Source organism: Zea mays, chromosome 10 (genome assembly GCF_902167145.1).
Source record: "Zea mays cultivar B73 chromosome 10, Zm-B73-REFERENCE-NAM-5.0, whole genome shotgun sequence".
Taxonomy (NCBI): domain Eukaryota; kingdom Viridiplantae; phylum Streptophyta; class Magnoliopsida; order Poales; family Poaceae; genus Zea; species Zea mays.
This window is the reverse complement of record NC_050105.1, coordinates 129,366,595-129,384,698: the sequence shown is the minus strand read 5'-3', so window position 1 is coordinate 129,384,698 and position 18,104 is coordinate 129,366,595. Positions and strand designations below refer to the sequence as shown.

Below are 18,104 nucleotides of genomic sequence, written 5' to 3'. Positions count from 1 at the left end.
AAAAAGATATACCATTAAATCATGCATCATGCTGGAATTTTTATTTTTGTGTGCATTTTTGTGACAGTATTGCAATAATGTAAAAAGGAAATGTGTTAAATATCCAAATGGGGATTTAAATCCTAAAACAATCCTAGAATTAAGAAAAGAGAGAAGAAGAGAAATTAATAGGTGAATAAAAATAAGTATAAAATATATATTATTCTTATACATATTGGATTTGTGTAATTAACTCAAAGGAGGAACTCATAACCAAATTTAAATTCAAGTTTGAATTCAAAAAAAAGAAAGAAAGGAACAAAGGGGAAAATAAAACCAGAAAAAGGAAAAAGAAACCCCACGGTTGGGCCCCAAAGCCACCAATTCGGCCCATTTGGTCAATTCCTCCGCGCAGCCCGATTAACTCACCCACGCCAGCTCCCTGGTTGCGCCGACCGGTGGGCCACCTCTGTCATCTGCACACGCGCGCGCGCTGATGATGGACTGTCGCTGGAGTGCGGCCCCCACCTGTCAGCTATTTCCCCTCCAACGAAAATCCGCATCTGGCGGGATCGCGACGGTGTCCGCATGCTCGGCAGCTCGTGGATAGGCGCACCTGCCCACCATGGTCCGCGGGGGCGTGAGCTTATAAGCCCCGTGGACTCCGCCATAGGCGCTGGAGCTTGACCGTGGAACCCACAGAGAGAGATAGAGGAGAGGGAGAGCGGGTGAAGGCTTACCGCCACAGATAAACAATGGTACTTGCCGTCGACCTCATTCCCTGGGCCGGTCGGGTTCCCTGGTGGCGCGTGGGCGGACTGCGTGGTGTGATTTCGCCCCAAGGTCCGCCGCACAGCCATCACCGGCCTCCGTGGGAGCAGCGGACCGCCCTCACCGTGGAACATCATCCCTGCGGTCGTCTTCACCTTGGGTAAGTCACCCAAGTCATCTGCCGCACCTTAGGGATTGAATACGACCGAACAGATTAGGAATTGCGGGGCCAGACCATGAACTAATTCGTCGCCGGAGTGGTGCCGAGCTGTCTCTCCGCCGTGCGCCGTGGGCAGACTACCTCGCTGCGATTGCCGGTATGAAAAGCCCCCTCCGAAGTTCGCCATCGGGCCAATCACATTTTCCGGGTAGTAGAACTAATTGCGGAGCACCGTTGGGGCGGATTCGACCAACGCTGGTGAGCAGCGTCGCCGTATTGGGCGAGCTCCGTCGTGCGTGTGCTCAGGTGAGGGATGACAGCGTCGCGACCGTGGATCTGGGAATGGGCGGCTATGATTAGGCCAAGCCATACCGAGTCAGGGAGGGGATGCGAGCCGTAGATCCATAATCTAATGGGTGCAAATCGATCTCGGTTATTTAGAATTTGGACCGTAGATCTCGGATCCGAGCGCTGGTGTTGCGTGTCCATTCATAAGGTACCCGGATTTAATCTGTGCCGTCGGCCGCGGATCCAACGGCCCTGTGTGACCAATACCCTTTCGCCTTGGCTATTTTGTTAAAGAGCCCTCCTGGATTTGGAGAACTAACCCGCAATCCTCTGGCACTATGTACTGAGTCTGCGGATTATTACCTCGAGCCCCCTGACGTTTCTGGTAATTGAGGCCCAGTCCAGAGATCGTTTAAATTAAATAAATGAAGTAGAAAATAGATTTTTAATAGGAAAATAATTGCTAGAACTTCAATAATTCATAGAAAATGCATATGAACTCCAAATTACTCCATTCCACTTTCTAATTTTTTGTAATTTTATTATCTATCACTTAGTGTCTCTGTTTTATCATGACAACAGTAAGAAAATTAATCTCACACTTAATCCTATTTTAAACACATAAAACCTTTGAAAATTCATAACTTAAATTCTATAACTCCAAAAATTATGATTCCTGTTCCTAGAATTTTATTTTAATATGTAGAATATTTCTGTGTATTTTGTTTATATGTTTGGTGTAATGTTAATTTCTCTATATGCACTGTGCTTGTTTGTATTGTGGCGAGTAGAAGAGCACGTGACCGAGGATCCTGGTGAGCAGCAGGTTGAAGTAGCTGAGCAGGAGCTCATTGAAGGCAAGTTGTGCCCTTGACCACTTTTTACCCAATAATGTTCCTTAATACCATTTATTCATGCATAGGTTAATTTTGATGGGACCCAATAGGTTATCCTAGATTGTTTATCTCATTACCTTGTTTACCCCTGAATCACTTGGGTAGTTTGCTATTGCTTTACATGGTTTTGGGATAATCATTTATTATATCTATGTTCCAATTATTCTTGTTATTCTATTTATGTTCATGTCAAGTTCATTAATGTTAATTGGAACATAGAGCTTAACTTGAGAACCACGTGCCACCACAAGGGTTTAATGGGACGCCCTTGGCTGACTAATTAGGAAAGCTAGTGGAAGACTACCTTACCCGAAAGGGGCAAGGGCAGTAGCACCAGAAAATAAACCCCCCTATAGCAACGTATACCTAGCAACGTACAATTATATGCGTTGGAAGTGATTATGTTCCAACGCTTGTTATGTGTTGCAACTTATATCTGTTGAATTACAATGGTACTGGCAACATTTAACATGCGTTGCAAATTGTATGCGTAGAGTAAATACGATCATAGCAACGATTACCATGTGTTGCAGCCGTATGCGTAGAGTAACTAGAATGCTTGTAACGTTTATATGCGTTGCAAACCGTATCTGTAGATTAATTTTGGTACTTTAGCAATTTTGCAATTGTGCCTTTTATTTTTAACTAAAGCATTGTAGTTGGGGATGCTAAATTGCGCAAAAAATGTGTAAAGTGGGGGAATTGATAACAATACAAAGTCTTTTAGTCCACGTTGTATCGTTTTTTTTATTAAAATATTTATTTTATCTTATTGTCATTGTGTTTCACTTATTAAAACATTTGTCATATCTCTAATTATTTGCAAAAAACATGCAAAAAACATGTCTTCAAGAGAAATCGAACTCACAACCTTCACCTTCCACCAAAGTAATACTCACTAACCAAATGGACCTTATTGATGTGTACGTTTAGTTGTTACACTCAATTTTTGTTATAGAATTCTGCGAAACGCTAAATCTCTCTAAATCTCTACAAGCAAGCCGATCTCCTGATTGATGTACGTGTGCCCACCGCCGCCCGAGGTCCGCCCTCAGTCTGCGCGCCAAACGGCCATGCCCGAGCACCTGCCTACCTCCACGGCTCCACCCACGCCAACGTCCTCGCTGGCCGCAGCCCCTAGGTCTTCCCACGGCCGCCGCCGAAGCACCTGCACGCCCTCGCGGGCCGCCGTCCCCAGGTAGGTCGACGCCCAAGCAGCTGCCGCCACCACCCACGCCGACGCCCCCGCTGGCCGCTGTCCACGCGCACGCCCCCACCTTTGGAAGGATACAGTGGACAGCGAGAGGAGAGGAGGAATAGGATCGCGACCTCGATGGTGCGCGCAATGAAGACGTGATCCCCTACGACTTCATTAAGGCCTACTCTGTCCATGTGAAGCGTTCTGGCAAGGTACCCGCTTGTTCCTCCCTCTCACTTCCCACCTTGTTCCGTCATATGTAATAGCTACTACGAGAACATTGAGGATTTCATTGTCATCGTGATTAACATTTTTTACCCAGTGTTGGAATGGATATTGGATTGGTCAAGCGTCTTTTACGTTATCCTAAAGGTTCTGATCCATACATAGCTGGTGTAGAGAAGTTCCTTGAATTTGCATTTAAAGATAAAGCTGAAGGCATCAAGATTTATTGCCCATGTCAGACATGTGTGCACACTACTATTCAGACAAGAGATGAGATGTATGGGCATTTGGTGTGCAATGGGATACTTGAGAATTATGATGAATGGAATTTTCATGGTGATAATTCAGTGCAACACACAAGTAGTTCAGAACCAAATTCACATATTGATGAAAGGCATGTTGATGTCGACCAACTGATTCAAGATGCCCTTGGACATCTGTATGATGGCACACCTATGACTGAAGGTCAAGAATCGGCCCAGGGACCCAATATTGAAGCACAACAGTTTTATACACAACTAGAAGATTCGAAAAGGCCTTTATGGATAGGCTGTGAGCTCACTCAACTAACTTTATTTGTGCTTCTGTTTAATATCAAATCCATCAACAAATGGTCTGATAAATCTTTTGGTGATCTACTTGAGGTTCTGCATATGGCAATCCCTAATGGAAATGAGCTACCAAAGAACTTTTATGCAGCTAAGAAAATAATCTCTAAATTTGGACTTGGATACGAAAATATTGATGCCTGCCCAAACAACTGCCAGTTGTATTGGAAGGAAAAGAAGAATGATGATTTTTGTGCAATCTGTAAGGTTTCGAGGTGGAAGGATAAGGATCCCACGTCTGTACTAACAAAGAAGGAAAGAAAGAAAGCAACACCCTGCAAAGTTTTACGATACTTTCCAATTAAAGAGAGGCTGAAAAGAATGTTTATGTGTAGAGAAACAGCTTCTCTTCTAAGATGGCATGACGAGGAGCACATTAAGGATGGTGCATTAAGACATCCTGCTGATGCACCGGTGTGGAAGAGGTTTGATGAAAAGTTCCTAGGATTTGCATCAGAATCACGTAATATTCGTTTTGGTTTGGCTACTGATGGATTTAATCCATTTGGGATGATGAGCTCTACACATAGTTGTTGGCCTGTTATATTGGTGGTATATAACCTTCCTCCATGGCTTTGCATGAAAGATCACAACCTTATGCTCTCTTTATTGATTCCTGGTCCTAAAAGTCCTGGAGATAGAATTCATGTGTTCCTTGAGCCACTCTTGGATGACCTAAAGGAATTATTTCTAACCGGCTTGTACACATATGATGCATCAAGAGATGAGAGTTTTACTATGCGAGGGGCCGTGCTTATGACCATAAGTGATCTTCCTGGTTTAGGAATGCTTGCTTCTCATATGGTTCATGGGAAATTCGCATGCCCTCCTTGTGGTGAAAATGTATGGACAAAACAGCTGAAGAATGGTCGTAAATCTTGTTTTATGGGGAATCGCCAATATATTGATCTTGATCATTCTTATCGCTTGGATGCAGACTCATTTGATGGAACGATAGAGCTTCGAACAAAACCTAAAACCTATTATGATCGTCCAATTTTGGATGAAATCATCACACTTGGTGATTTCAAGAACTCAAAAACTTACAAGTCAGTTAGTAGTCTATTCAAATTGCCATATTGGGATGATAATATTCTTCGATACAATCTTGATGTGATGCATATAGAGAAGAATGTATTTGACAATTGTTATGGTACAATATCCAATTTGGATGGAAGGACAAAAGATAACCTACAAGCTCGTCTAGATCTTGTCGAGATGAACATTAGACCGGACCTCCATCCACAAGAAAAACCTTCAGGAAAGTTTTACTTGCCACCAGCTTTATTTGCTATGTCTAAAAGTGAGAGACGAGCATTTTGTGATTTTCTTAGAAAGGTTAAAGTTCCTGATGGTTATTGTAGAAACATATCAAAATGTGTTAATGTTACTGAAGGAAAGATTGTTGGCCTTAAAACACATGACTGTCATGTCCTGATGCAGCAGCTCATGCCTATTGGTTTGAGGGGTCTTCTTCCAGATGATATCACAGCTGTAATATTTGAGTTGTCTGCTTATTTTCGAGGGATATGTTCTAAAGTGCTTCATGTTAACGAGTTGGACCATATGGAAAAATCAATTGGCATTACTCTATGCAAAATGGAGATGATCTTTCCACCAGGGTTTTTCACGGTTATGGTTCATTTAGTAGTCCATCTAGCAACTGAATGTAAGCTTGGTGGACCAGTTAACTATAGATGGATGTATTTTATTGAGAGGTACATCTTCTAACTATTACATGAATCATGTTATAAGAATTTATTGTGGGGTTGAATAATTCACTTGTCTTGCATTGGTTGTAGGTACCTAGGAAAATTGAAATCATATGTTCGGAACAAAGCATATCCAGAAGCTTCAATAGCAAATTCATTCTTGGCAGATGAGTGTATGGTGTTTTGTTCTAGGTACATAGAAGGTTTCGCTACCAAGCATAATAAACCATCACGGAACGATGATAGTTTGGACCATACCCAATCGAAGATGGTTGGACAAGATTCATCTTTATTCCCTTCAGTAGGGAAATCATTGGGAAAACCAGCCAATTTTGAATTAAGTCATCTAGAGAAATTGCAAGCGCATAGATATGTGTTGTACAATTGTGATGTTGTTAATCCATATCTAAAGTAAGTGTTTTGGTTAACTAATGAACTATGCATATAGATTATGAATTATATAATTATATGGTAATCATGGTATAGGGAACATGCTTCTAATCTGAAACGAAAGAGACGCGACCGTCGCCTAACTCCTAAAGATATTGAGCAGATACAGAATAAAGAATTTCCAGAATGGTTTAGACAACATGTAAGTAGCCTAATCTGATATTTATATTGCATGGAATTTGGGTTTTCTTACATGTATAAATATACACTCTTTTTGTGTGTCTACAGATCTTGCATTTAGAAGAAACAAATGGACCCGACAGCATTAACGAAGACATTAGATGGTTGGCACGAGGTCCATTGGAGTTTGCAAGAAGACATAGAGCATATAACATACGTGGGTTCAGATTTAGGGCCAAAAGGTATGATAAGGCGACACAAAATAGTGGAGTTGTTGTCACTGCAAAGACCTCTAGCTATTCTTCAGCTGGTGATAATAAGCCTATACTTGGAGATATTTTGTATTATGGCAGGATTCTTGATATCATAGAGATTGATTATTATGGAAGATTTTCAGTGGTACTGTTTAAATGTGAATGGGTTGATGTCACTCGAGGAAAGGGAGTTAAAAAGGATAAGTTTGGCTTATCCCTTGTGAATTTCTCACATCAAATTCACAGAGGTGATAGAATTGAGCATGAACCATTTGTGTTTGCCAATCAAGTTGACCAAATGTTCTACTTGGAAGATCGGACGAACCCTGGGTGGTCAGTTGTCTTGAAGATGAAGCCCAGAGATGTATATGACATGGGAGAAGATTGGAATGATGTACAATCTGAACCTTTTCATGTCAGCAAGCTTGGGGACCTGTTTAAGAATGCACACGACAACCATTCATGGACTAGAAGTGATATGGAAGGCTATACGGTAGATGGAACTGCTAAAGACCATGACATTGGTAGTGATATAGAAGATGAGTGCTAAATAAGAATACTCCATCAGGTACACAAAGTTTCTCTTTCTTATAATCTAAACCATTTGGGTGGTCTGCAAATACACATCTATTAGTGTTTGTCTTCCTTGCTTATTTTAAATTCAGGTAATTATGCAGTGCAGAAATTTAGGTTTCTTGATCTACATATTAATTGACCAATGCTGAATAAACCAATGCTGAATACACATCTAATAGAAGCATTTAAGTATCAAAATTTTGTCTGTAGTGAATGCAAATTGTTGGAAGCAATTGCAGTAGAGTTATGTTTTAGTTTTTTCGATGGAAATCAACATGGACACCGGGGATCATGTGCCTGTCAAGGTCCTCGACAAGGCAAAGGTTCACAAGAACAAACTAGCTGAACAGGTAGACTGTCATCAAGACTTTAACTATTTGTACTAGTACTTCCTTAGATTTCACTATTTTCCATATATCTGAACTGCATAGCAAATCAGAATTTTGTTTTTGTCAAGCTGAAAGAAGTTGTCTTCTGTTCTGGATTCAGTTTATGTCTGAAATCAATATGAAAGAACAACTGAATTTTTTTTTCATTCGTGAGAGGCCTGCATGCTTATATGTGCTGTTTTTCTCTTTTTGTAGCTCAAGGAATGTAGCTCAAAGAACCTGTTGTTGTGCAGATCTCCCTAGCAAATACAAGCCTAGAAAGAAGCATTGCTTGACCGCTTCGACCATCGGCGCTGGTGGCAGCCTGGACAAAGCTCCTTGTCGAAGCACCAAGACGACAAGACTCATCAACAGCGAGAACTAGGAGTATAGACAGATGGTGTGGAGATCTCTTGTACAAATATGAGGACAAATTGTAGGGCATTGAACTACCGCGTAGCTTAGTGCTGACTGTTAGTTTTGGGGTGCTTCCTTTTCAATGTTGTGTTTGCTGACTGTTACAGTTGGGCTACCAGTTTGCTAATTATTATTTGTGTCGATGGTGATTAATGTGAACTCTATGCTGAACACCTTGTACATAAATGAGATGTTGGCCAGGAAGACATCCGATAGGTAGCAGAGTCACCAATTGAGATGAGGCTAAACTGAAAAAAATTCAGTTTCTATGCAGTAAAATGCCTCCCACGTTACCCCCATTTCTTTGAGTACAAGTTGTTCTTATCTACAACCGGTCTAGAATCACCTGGAGGGAGTTGTGGTTAGGGATTTTTTTTTACAGATATTTTTCTGTTTTCTGAACCCCAGCCACATTAGCTCGACTGAACCCATAATTTTATCCCTCATCTGGCTCCACAATTTCAATGGCACCAAGTCAATACAGTTAGACAAACATGTCCTCCGACCATAGCACTATCAACTTGACTCACTTGCCCAAAACCAAGGGTGCAAGGATCAAGAGTTATCAGGTCCAAAAAATGGTGAGCTCACTGAAAACTGGTTTCAGTTAACAGAAACGACACCTGACAGTGGACATTTTGGGGCTTATTTCTCCAACTTCGGTTCAACCCCAAGACATAATCACTTCAAGAGACTTACTCACCTTTGTATGGCCTTTCACATTGCCAAATGTCTCTCAAAAACTTGAAAATCTTCACACATGAAAGTTGTTTAATTTGAAACACTCTACAACTTTGGTATTTTGATTTTTGGAAAAATATGGCTAGATTTTAAATTCCACTTTTGGGCTAATTTTGAGCTAACACATATCTTCTTTAGCATATTACACAACAGAACTCCCTAGAAAAACTAGTGAAGAGAAAATATTTCTGGTGTTTTGCAGTCTGCACTTAACTGCCCTGAACTTCTTCAGTTTACTGCAGAAGAAAATCCATTCCTCTATTTCTCAAATTTCTCCACACAAACAAAGTTACCCTCCCACATCAAACCTGTTTACTGGACATTAGTCTTTCACTTTGTTGTAAACTTCCAGAGTCCATACCACATAAATTGCGAGTTATAGAGCCCCAAAGTGAGGCACATCACACAGGGACCATAGTTTCAGTCTACTGAAAACTGAACCCAGAATTTCAGACTGTTCTGGACAGTTTGGAATTATATGGTGGCTGTTCTGGACAGTTTGGAACTGGGACCTTTATATAAAAGCTGAAGAGTACATATTGGTGTACAAGTTTACTTAACAATGATTAACTTGGTACCATGTAAAATAAGTAGTTAAATACCCTCAAAGTTGCCTTGACAGTCTGCAATTATGGGTTCAGTTCAGTAAACTGAAATTATGGTTTCTGTGTGATATGCCTCACTTTGGGGCTCCATAACTCGAAACCTGTAAGGTATTGACTCTGGAAGTTTACAACAAATTGTAAGATCAATGTTCAGTGAATAAGTTTGATGTGGGAGGGTAGCTCTGTTCTTATGGAGAAATAGGAGAAAAGGGAGGCTGAATCTGGTGCAGCCTTTTTTTACTGAAGATGCAGCTGACAACTTGGAGAACCATGCATATAGTGAACATCTTTGGGTAATCTCTCAAACCCTGTTTAGCCCTCTATTGCACCGGGATGGCCAGAATACCGAGCTGGAGCTGGCAGTGGTGACCACCCTTCCACATCTTTTACGTACCTTCTCGTGGTAAGGATAACATGGTGCGATTTCACGGTTTGTATGAAGTGTTCTAGTATCTATACTTACATGTGAAGCGCACTGAACCTCACTACTCCAAGCCTTTTAACACAAGTGAGCAGGGTATAAGTTACAGGGGCCCAAGAGTTATAGTGCTTCAAAGTGTGGTAAAAATACAAAAATTCAGATTCAGCTATCTGAACCAAATTCAGTTTTAGTAAACTGCACCAAGTCTGAAATTTTTGAAACCGACCAACCCCACTTTGGACCACTTTTTCACTCAGTTGCATATGGTTTTAGGTCTACCATACTTAATAAAATTTCTTCTCCTATAGTTACTCTTCAAGTTTTATATAATAACCTTTTGCCAAAAGCCCACAGATAAAAAGTTACAGGGGCCCAAAAACAAGCAAACCAAACTATTTTCAGCTGCACCAAAACTGTACCAAATCTGAAATCTGCAAATTACTCCAAATGTCTATCAAAAACTTGAAAATCTTCACACATGAAAGTTGTTAAATTTGAAACACTCTACAACTTTGGTATTTTGATTTTTGGAAAAATATGGCTAGATTTTAAATTCCACTTTTGGGCTAAACCTTTTCTTCTAGGGTTAATTAGATGTGTGCCATTACATTTTGTCTGGTTTTGACATATATATGTTTTGTAATTAGACTCCACAATATTATTTGGATCTGCAAGTCTGCAACTTTGATGAGCAAAATGGCTGTACAGATAGATGTTTCAGCTACTTGTACTAGCACAAGATGAACTTGTGCAGATTCAGCATACATATTTTTCAGCTAAAACATGAATTATCAATCCTTAAGGTAGACTGCCAACTAATGAGTAATCTGTTGTTCCTCCTTTTCTGAATTTTACACCAAAATCAAGTGTCCCAGCTATGTATTTCAATGGTGGATGTTGTGAACTTTGAGTGCTCGGGGTCTGAGGACTGTTGTTAGTAGCTGCACTGGAACTTGACCCCTGTAATCCCCCCTATGACACTTATGGTGTTACTGTTATTTGTGGTGTCACTGGTGTGTGAGGTGAGGGTGGACAATTTTGTGCACCCCCTGAATCTTCAACACTTCCACCTGAAACACCTGGCTGCTGCAACACCTGACCAGGCACAGTGTACTGAAACTGGAATTCACAAGGACCAGATTCTGTCAGCTTGCTGAACATTTTCATCACTGTCCCAATTCCACCCCACTTCAGTTGTTACTGCTTCTCCCCAGAATACCTCCCAATTTCAGCTCTTTGTTTTATCTTCTGTAGTGATGCCAATGCCTGATCCTTTGTGTTCAACAGATCTACCCACATATACCTGCTGTAATCATCTACTACAAGCAGGAAGTAGGATTTTCCACCAACTGTCTTTGGTCTGATCTGCCCACACAAATCTGCATGAAACAATTCTAGTCCCTTTTGAGATCTGAATCAGCATCTAGTTTCAGAGTGTACAGCCTGTTACCAGTGCGAGGTGCACTGATTAGCAGGTTATTTTCAGGATCTAGTACACTCAACCTCCCATTAAACAGTCTAATATCACATCCACCCTCTTCAATATGACCAAGACTTATTATATTACTCTTCAGTTGTGGGATGTAATAAACACTTGTGAAGACTTTGTGCTGATTTTGCTTTCCCTGAACAACTAGAGCTCGCAAACCACATATTTTAATAGTTGAGCCATCCCCAAATCTGACTGATCCACTCACAGATTCATCAAGGTGTGAGAGTGCAGACTTTGTACCTGTAATGTGATTACCAGCAACTGCAAGATTTGCCTCTGGTTGTTTTTGTTCCTTGCCTTTCTCCCTCTTAGGACGCTTACAGTCTTGAGGCCAATGACCATATATCCCACAATTTCTGCATCTCCCTTTTCTCCTAGGTGTGCCTTGTGAAGTGAGTTTCTGCCCAAGGAAGAAAATGTTGGGGAATACGACGCCCCCAACAGGGGAAGCGGCGCCCAAGGGCGTCGCCGTCGCCGAGGCTCTCGCCCAAGAAGCCCCCAGCACCAACGTCAAGCCAAGAGCTACCGTCGTCGCCGTCCTCCATACCATATGCGTCACACAGGCACGTGCCAGAGCCGCACCCAGCAGCCGATGGCACTAGCACACACGACCACCGAATCTAGATGTCGCCGAGCACCCTGCCACCTTACGCCGTCCTAGTTGTTTGGTCCTTACCGGTTGTTTGGTCCTTACCAATAAGGTCTGTTCTAGTATCTATACATACATGTGAAGCTCACTGAACCGGTTGTTTGGTCCTTACCAGTAAGGTTTGTTTAGAACACTTGTCCGTCGTCACAAAACACCATTGTGGACCACCCCATCATCGACCGAGTTGCTCACGGTTTCTCCAGACAAGTTTAGGTGAGCACCATGACTTTTGTACGCCGGTGAGGCTTTCTGTATTTCTGATTTGCACGCTACCGTATTCAAACTCTTCCGGTTACTCTACCAGGATCCCAATGTCCGTCGTCGCCGTGATCTGGGAAGTCTAGACTATTTGAATCCGATTCACTTACGGGTTAGGTCGGGTCGGGCTCGGGTGACGTTTAAGAATGCAAATCCTTGCCGGAGATAACCTGCGTGGGCTTGTCGTGAGCGCGCAACCTCGTGCCCGGCTTAGGGTCGCCAGAGTTACTCTCGTGGACTTGAGTTTCTGAATAAGCAAAAAGACAGGGATCTCAGTGCTAATGTCAGTGAAACAATCAAATATTACATAGGACCTTTATTCGGTTAGCTGATGTCAGTTTTCGCATGTGTTCGTGGGGCGAGCGGGTCGGTTTCGGCCCAGTCACTTCCGCTCAACTCCTGTTTTTTAAAGTTTATGTTCTGGATTGGTTATTGTGACAGCGATGACTTGGTTGGGTTGTGACAGCGATGATAAATCCACTAAAGAAGCAAAACAAATTTTATTTTGATATAGAGAGACTATTATAAACTATACATGTGATGGTTGCTTCGGTAGAGAGAAGCTTATAAAAATTAAATTTTTTATGAACTATTTATGGTCAACAATAACTCAAGAGAGGTTAAATGGCTTGGTGATTCTATATATCGAAAAAAAGTTGTTGGATGAGGCTTCTATATCGAATTTCGCACTGGGCCCCTGAAAAGCCAGGAACGACCCTGCTTGATCTGCTTCAAGTGTTTCATCAATTTATTGCGCGACGGTATCAATTGAAATGTACATTAATATTATATATGTGTAACAAATCTTCCCTGTATTATGGTTAAAATTTAACAATACAAGTATTTTGAATTACACAATCAGTTTTTAGCAAAATATTTGAAAACCATATTGAATTAATTAAATAATTAAGGTATTATTTTCTGTTTCCCTCCCATTATTTTATTTCCCTCCAATTTATTTTACTGACATACTATATTTCCCTCCGTTGTTTTGGATCCCTCCAGTTATTTTCGTAGTGGGCCCACTCTCCATAGACATAGCAAACTTCTTTCATCTGCTGCAGACCTCCCCATCACTTTTCATTCCTTCATCCGCGAGGGGCACAACAGAGGGCTCTCCATCCATCGTCCAGGGGGCTCCATCCGCGCCGTAGTCGCTCGTCTAGGTCGTGACCCCTCTCTGCTTCGCCACCCCGACCTTGCCTCCAACCGCGCCCTTGCCTCCCACCGCCATCGCCGCCTCCACGGCCACCACCACTGCCTCGTCCACCGGCGCCACGGCCCTGCCCTTGGCCACCACCGACACGTACACGGCCTACTTTCATGGCCTTCGTCCTCCGCTCTTGGCGCACGCTGAGCCGGAGGTCGGATATCTGCCAAGTCGAGCTGGAGACGGAGGTCAGCCTCTGCCTACAAATCATCATCATCAGCCAACAGGTGCTGTTAGTATTTTCCTTCCCTACTTATTATTTTCCTGTCAACACCAAATTATTGTCATTGATTAGTCTGCAAATACATATGGACTGTTAGTATTTTCCTTCCCTACTTGTTTTTAATTTAGGTCATTGTGCAGTGGTAACTGGTAATGGCACGGGGTGGGAAACAACGCATTACTCGTAGCCATGATGAGTACTTGTCTGAGGACCATATTGGAGAGAAAAGTCCCCAAACAAATGCTGCATCATCTGAACAAAACATAAGTAATAAAGAAGACCATTTAGATAGCAGAAGCGATAATGAGTCCCAAGGTATGCACACATTACTTGTAATACCGCACCTTGTCTTTATGGATACTTGCATATGTCATTCTCACTACTGAAAATTGTTTTTTGGAGACATAACTATGTCAAATAACATAAATGGAGAGGACCAACTTGATGGCGTTGATGAGGTTAAAGAGGTTAAAAGGCGTGGGAAGACAAAACTTATTAATGTTTGGAACATTCCAAGAGGCCATAGGGTTGTAGTTAACTGTAATGAGCTGAATCAGCCTATCGGAGAAGAGGCAGGAGTCCTTGCAAAATTCCTTGGCATGGTTGCTAGGAATGGCTCCTTGTGTAGCTTAAGCTTCAAGGATTGGAGACTACTTATAGGAAAGAAAGATAGGAACCATAAACAAATCAATAAGGAGGCCATTCTTAATCAAGTAAAGGTAAACTTTCACATTTTTTCAGTTGCCATGTAGTAACAGTACACTTTCACAATTCGTTTCCAATTGTTATGCAGAAGAGATTTCTTTACCCTGCCCGCATGGAAACATGGGTGCTGCGAACAATTGGAGAGAGATGGAGGCAACACAAGTCCAATTTGAAATCCATTTATTTTGACCCACATAAGAGTCAGGATGCTAATAATAGTAATGCTCCTGATGGTGTATTAGCTGATCAGTGGGTTGCGCTTGTCAATAATTGGATGACCCCTAAAGCACAGGTACATTACTATAGTCATGATAATCATTTTGTTATTTATCTAATGAACCATCTAATTTACTTTTGTTCCTATATACTCTTTGTTTCGTAGGATTTAAGTGAGGCCAATAGGATAAATTGTACAAGAAGAAAGTCAATGCATACATCTGGAACAAAAAGCTTTGCTCGGAATAGAGAAGAATTGGTATTATTTTTGCAATTATAATTCACAGCATGTTCTTTACAAATGCCAAAAATCCATGTTAATTACATTACCTTAGTTATATTTTTATTAACATGTTTACAGAGGGAACAAGATCCTGAAAAGAAATACCCTCATAGGGCTGTTTTGTATATCCATACACACAAGTCTAACATCGGCAATAACAGAAATGCACATGTGGTACAGTAATTGCAAAAAAATGTTTCATTTATTTTTTTTTCAAATCCAATTGTTCTTCCATGGTGTTTATTGAGTATTGTTATTCTCTTGCAAGGGTGAATTGAAGGAACTTTTAGCACAACAACCTGATTTAGCGGACTCTAGTAATGGAAAGGATGCATGGGAAGGAGATGCACTAAACAGAATATTAGGAAAGGAAAAGCCTGGCCATATCCATGGTCTGGGCCTTGTTCCAAATCCAAAACAAGTTTTTCATGCCTCGACATCAAGCCGTATGAAGCATCTAAATGTAACCACTTTGGATGAAACATCCAGTGAAGATGTAGTATCACTTAGACTTGAATTGGAAAAACTTCAAAAGCATGTCCAGAAGCAAGATGATACTATACTAGATTTGCAACATACCGTGGAGCGACAGAAAAGGCAACATGTAAATCCGAATAACCTTATTTCTAACTCACTAAAGATTGCATGGACTTAGCATTTTTATGTCCTAATGTTTTTATGCTATTACAGGGCTATCCAGATGCTCCTTTATCGCCACCAACAGATGTTCGTCCTGCTATGAAACGACAAGTATGTATCTCTATCTCTATGAAAATATATAAGTTTACTATTGTACTTGCTCGTACAATCCAGCATCGCCATGAGCTTATTTTAAAAAAAAATGGTGATGCAAATGTCTTTGATTCAGATAAGTTCATACCATAGTAAAATTACTCTTCGTCTGCAAAATAGCAATCCTACTCTACAACTCCTAGTGGATCTGAACCAAAATTCTCAAACCAAAGTTCTACCCTCTCAACTGATCTGCACCGTCTGGACAGCAGCCTCAATAACGTTAAGTTTTAAATGGTAAGGGCTCCCTCCGGTGGCTCTGCCACTTGAGGCTTCGGCTTTGGCTTCTCAACAACAATGGCTTGTGTGGTTAGGACCATTCCAGCTACAGAGGCCGCATTCTGGAGCGCACACCTGGTCACCTTGGCAGGGTTAATCACACTAGCTCTAAAGGATCCAGTATATGTGTCTGCTGTGACAAGAACTAGTCTGAATTGTCTAAAACAATTCCAATGCCAGCAACACACACTACGATGGTATAGGTCTACTCATGAACTTAGTGCCGCACATAATAGATGATGGGTCCTAGTCACATTTACCAGCACAGATAAACATATTAACAGCATTGGACCTCTAGCAAATACAGTTCATACCATCTAACTGCATAGGCACAGATAAACATATTTACTCTTTTGCAGAGTGTCACTTCTATTGAAATCTTCAATATTTAGGGTTTAGGACATAAGATTTTTTATGTCCTAATGTTTTTATGCTATTACAGGGCTATCTAGATGCTCCTTTATCGCCACCAACAGATGTTCGTCCTGCTATGAAACGACAAGTATGTATCTCTATGAAAATATATAAGTTTACTGATTTTTTGCACATATATCTGAATCTTATATATATATATTTCCCTATAACAGCGAATTTATTGTCAACTTCGTAGTGAAGATTCTAGTATGTTTGGTGAACGGAATAACACAATGGTATGAATGCATTACCATGAATTCCATCCTAGTTTTAAAATTTTCAAGCTGTCATTTATCCAATAACTCTACAGGAGGATGAAAACGAAGATGATGAGTACGAGGAACAACACTCACACTACAAATGTTCTAAAATTCAGGATAAGGTTAGTACATTATGAGTACGAGGAACTGCAATCATAGATTTACTCCACCCTAAGGCCATACTGAAGCAATCATATTTTTGTCCATGTTAGAAATCTAGTTTATATGATAGTGTATACATGCTGAAAGTAGCAGCAAGCATCAGATTTCCTATACTACGTTCCATAGTAGTTCACTGATGTGTGTTCTTTAAATGCAGAGCAAGCCACCACAGTCACGACGTGAAGCACTCCATGCTAGTAGAGTTTCTGCATCAATAAAGGTAAAAACAACAGTACTAATGCAGCCAAGGTGATCAATGTGGTCCTTTTGAAACTCAGTGTACTCTACACGTCTCGGAAATCCTCTAATTATGCACCAATTAAGAACCATCAAGTAACTATTTATTAGTAAAAATTCTTATGCATCCTGCATATTTATAGCTACTTGCTAACCACTAACATCCAAAATTCACTTGTAGGTTTCCACAGATATTTTCTTAAAGAGCACAAGATATCCAAACAGGAAGGTTGCCTTAGGCAGAGTACTTAGCCAGGACCCCAAAACCAAAGTTGGAGATGTTGCTTTAGGCAAAGAATTTTGGATGGTGCGTGTTAGTCTGGTATCTGTGCGCGATGAACCACTAATAAGGCCATATAACAACTTCAAGGTTCTTGGACAAGTAGGCAATAATCCAATTGCATGGCCTTCAAGTTGTGTAAGTTCATCACTTCACTTAACAAGACATTATTCTCCTCATTATTGCATTTGGTTAAAGTATTCTAATTCATTCCTTTTGTAGATTGAAAAGGTTAACTGATAACATGGGATGAATAATAGCGCCGGGATTGCTAAGGTATTTAATTGGCCCCATAAATACTCTATATCTCCCATGAATAGAGACATCAAGTTTGAGCTAATAGGTTAGGAGACATCAGTGTGTTAGATGTACATATATAAATTTTGGCAGCTCCATTCATTTGGGAAGCCCTCACTGATATATGACACTAATAAAACCATAGTAGGGGGGATTGTGTGACCAAATCTTGAATGCCATAGCCAAGCTGCATCATCTAGCTTTGATAGCAAACAAACTGGAGGTATCACACTCAACTGTACTGTGTACAGTCTGTTCCCAGTGCGAGGTGCACTGACCAACAGGTTATACTCTGGATCAAATACTTTCAGTTACCAGCAAATAGTCTGATGTCACAGCCTGCTTCCTCTAGTTGTCCAAGACTAATTATGTTGCTTTTAAATTGTGGAATGTAGTACACACTAGTGAGTACCTTGTGGTCACCTTGTCTGGTTTTCATCACCACCGAACCTAGTCCACAGATTTTGACAGTAGACCCATCACCAAACTTCACTGACCCACTGACAGTGTCATCAAGTTGAGAAGTGTCATGTGGTTACTAGCTCCAGTTTCTAATAC

The 18,104-nt window shown here is 41.0% G+C and overlaps 2 protein-coding genes across 6 annotated transcripts; both read left to right on the top strand.

Moving 5' to 3' along the window:
- Positions 1–3,097: 3,097 nt before the first annotated feature.
- Positions 3,098–8,222, top strand: LOC103642813 (uncharacterized). Of its 5 annotated transcripts, none has more exons than XR_002265821.3 (7): positions 3,098–3,504; positions 3,615–5,843; positions 5,928–6,248; positions 6,324–6,429; positions 6,516–7,229; positions 7,448–7,587; positions 7,860–8,222. XR_002265821.3 is itself a non-coding variant. In XM_023301234.1 (7 exons), the coding sequence occupies exons 2-6, from the start codon at positions 3,622–3,624 to the stop codon at positions 7,209–7,211; spliced, it is 3,234 nt and encodes a 1,077-aa protein (XP_023157002.1). In that variant the 5' UTR covers positions 3,146–3,504; positions 3,615–3,621; the 3' UTR covers positions 7,212–7,229; positions 7,822–8,222. The 5 variants fall into 5 exon arrangements, 3 of the variants coding, with proteins under 3 accessions (XP_008664210.2, XP_020401573.1, XP_023157002.1); XR_002265820.3 differs by having other exon boundaries at positions 7,822–8,222; XM_023301234.1 differs by lacking the exon at positions 7,448–7,587 and having other exon boundaries at positions 3,146–3,504; positions 6,516–6,649; positions 6,761–7,229; positions 7,822–8,222.
- A 5,944-nt stretch (positions 8,223–14,166) lies between these two features.
- On the top strand, positions 14,167–17,541 carry LOC103642812 (uncharacterized). Its single transcript, XM_020545492.1, has 10 exons — positions 14,167–14,340; positions 14,415–14,618; positions 14,709–14,801; positions 15,516–15,575; positions 16,339–16,398; positions 16,484–16,546; positions 16,621–16,692; positions 16,890–16,952; positions 17,151–17,387; positions 17,472–17,541. Exons 1-10 carry the CDS (start codon positions 14,221–14,223, stop codon positions 17,487–17,489), a joined length of 990 nt encoding a protein of 329 aa, XP_020401081.1. The 5' UTR covers positions 14,167–14,220; the 3' UTR covers positions 17,490–17,541.
- Positions 17,542–18,104: the final 563 nt, after the last annotated feature.

Bases quoted from the DNA above. Each gene is read 5' to 3' on its own strand.
- LOC103642813 (XM_008665988.3), top strand. From the start codon at position 3,622: ATGGATATTGGATTGGTCAAGCGTCTTTTACGTTATCCTAAAGGTTCT. The intron at 6,249-6,323 runs GTAAGTGTTTTG...ATCATGGTATAG, and splicing joins GTTGTTAATCCATATCTAAA to GGAACATGCTTCTAATCTGA. The intron at 6,430-6,515 runs GTAAGTAGCCTA...GTGTGTCTACAG, and splicing joins CAGAATGGTTTAGACAACAT to ATCTTGCATTTAGAAGAAAC.
- LOC103642812 (XM_020545492.1), top strand. From the start codon at position 14,221: ATGGTTGCTAGGAATGGCTCCTTGTGTAGCTTAAGCTTCAAGGATTGG. The intron at 14,619-14,708 runs GTACATTACTAT...TTTGTTTCGTAG, and splicing joins GGATGACCCCTAAAGCACAG to GATTTAAGTGAGGCCAATAG. The intron at 14,802-15,515 runs GTATTATTTTTG...ATGCTATTACAG, and splicing joins CTCGGAATAGAGAAGAATTG to GGCTATCCAGATGCTCCTTT.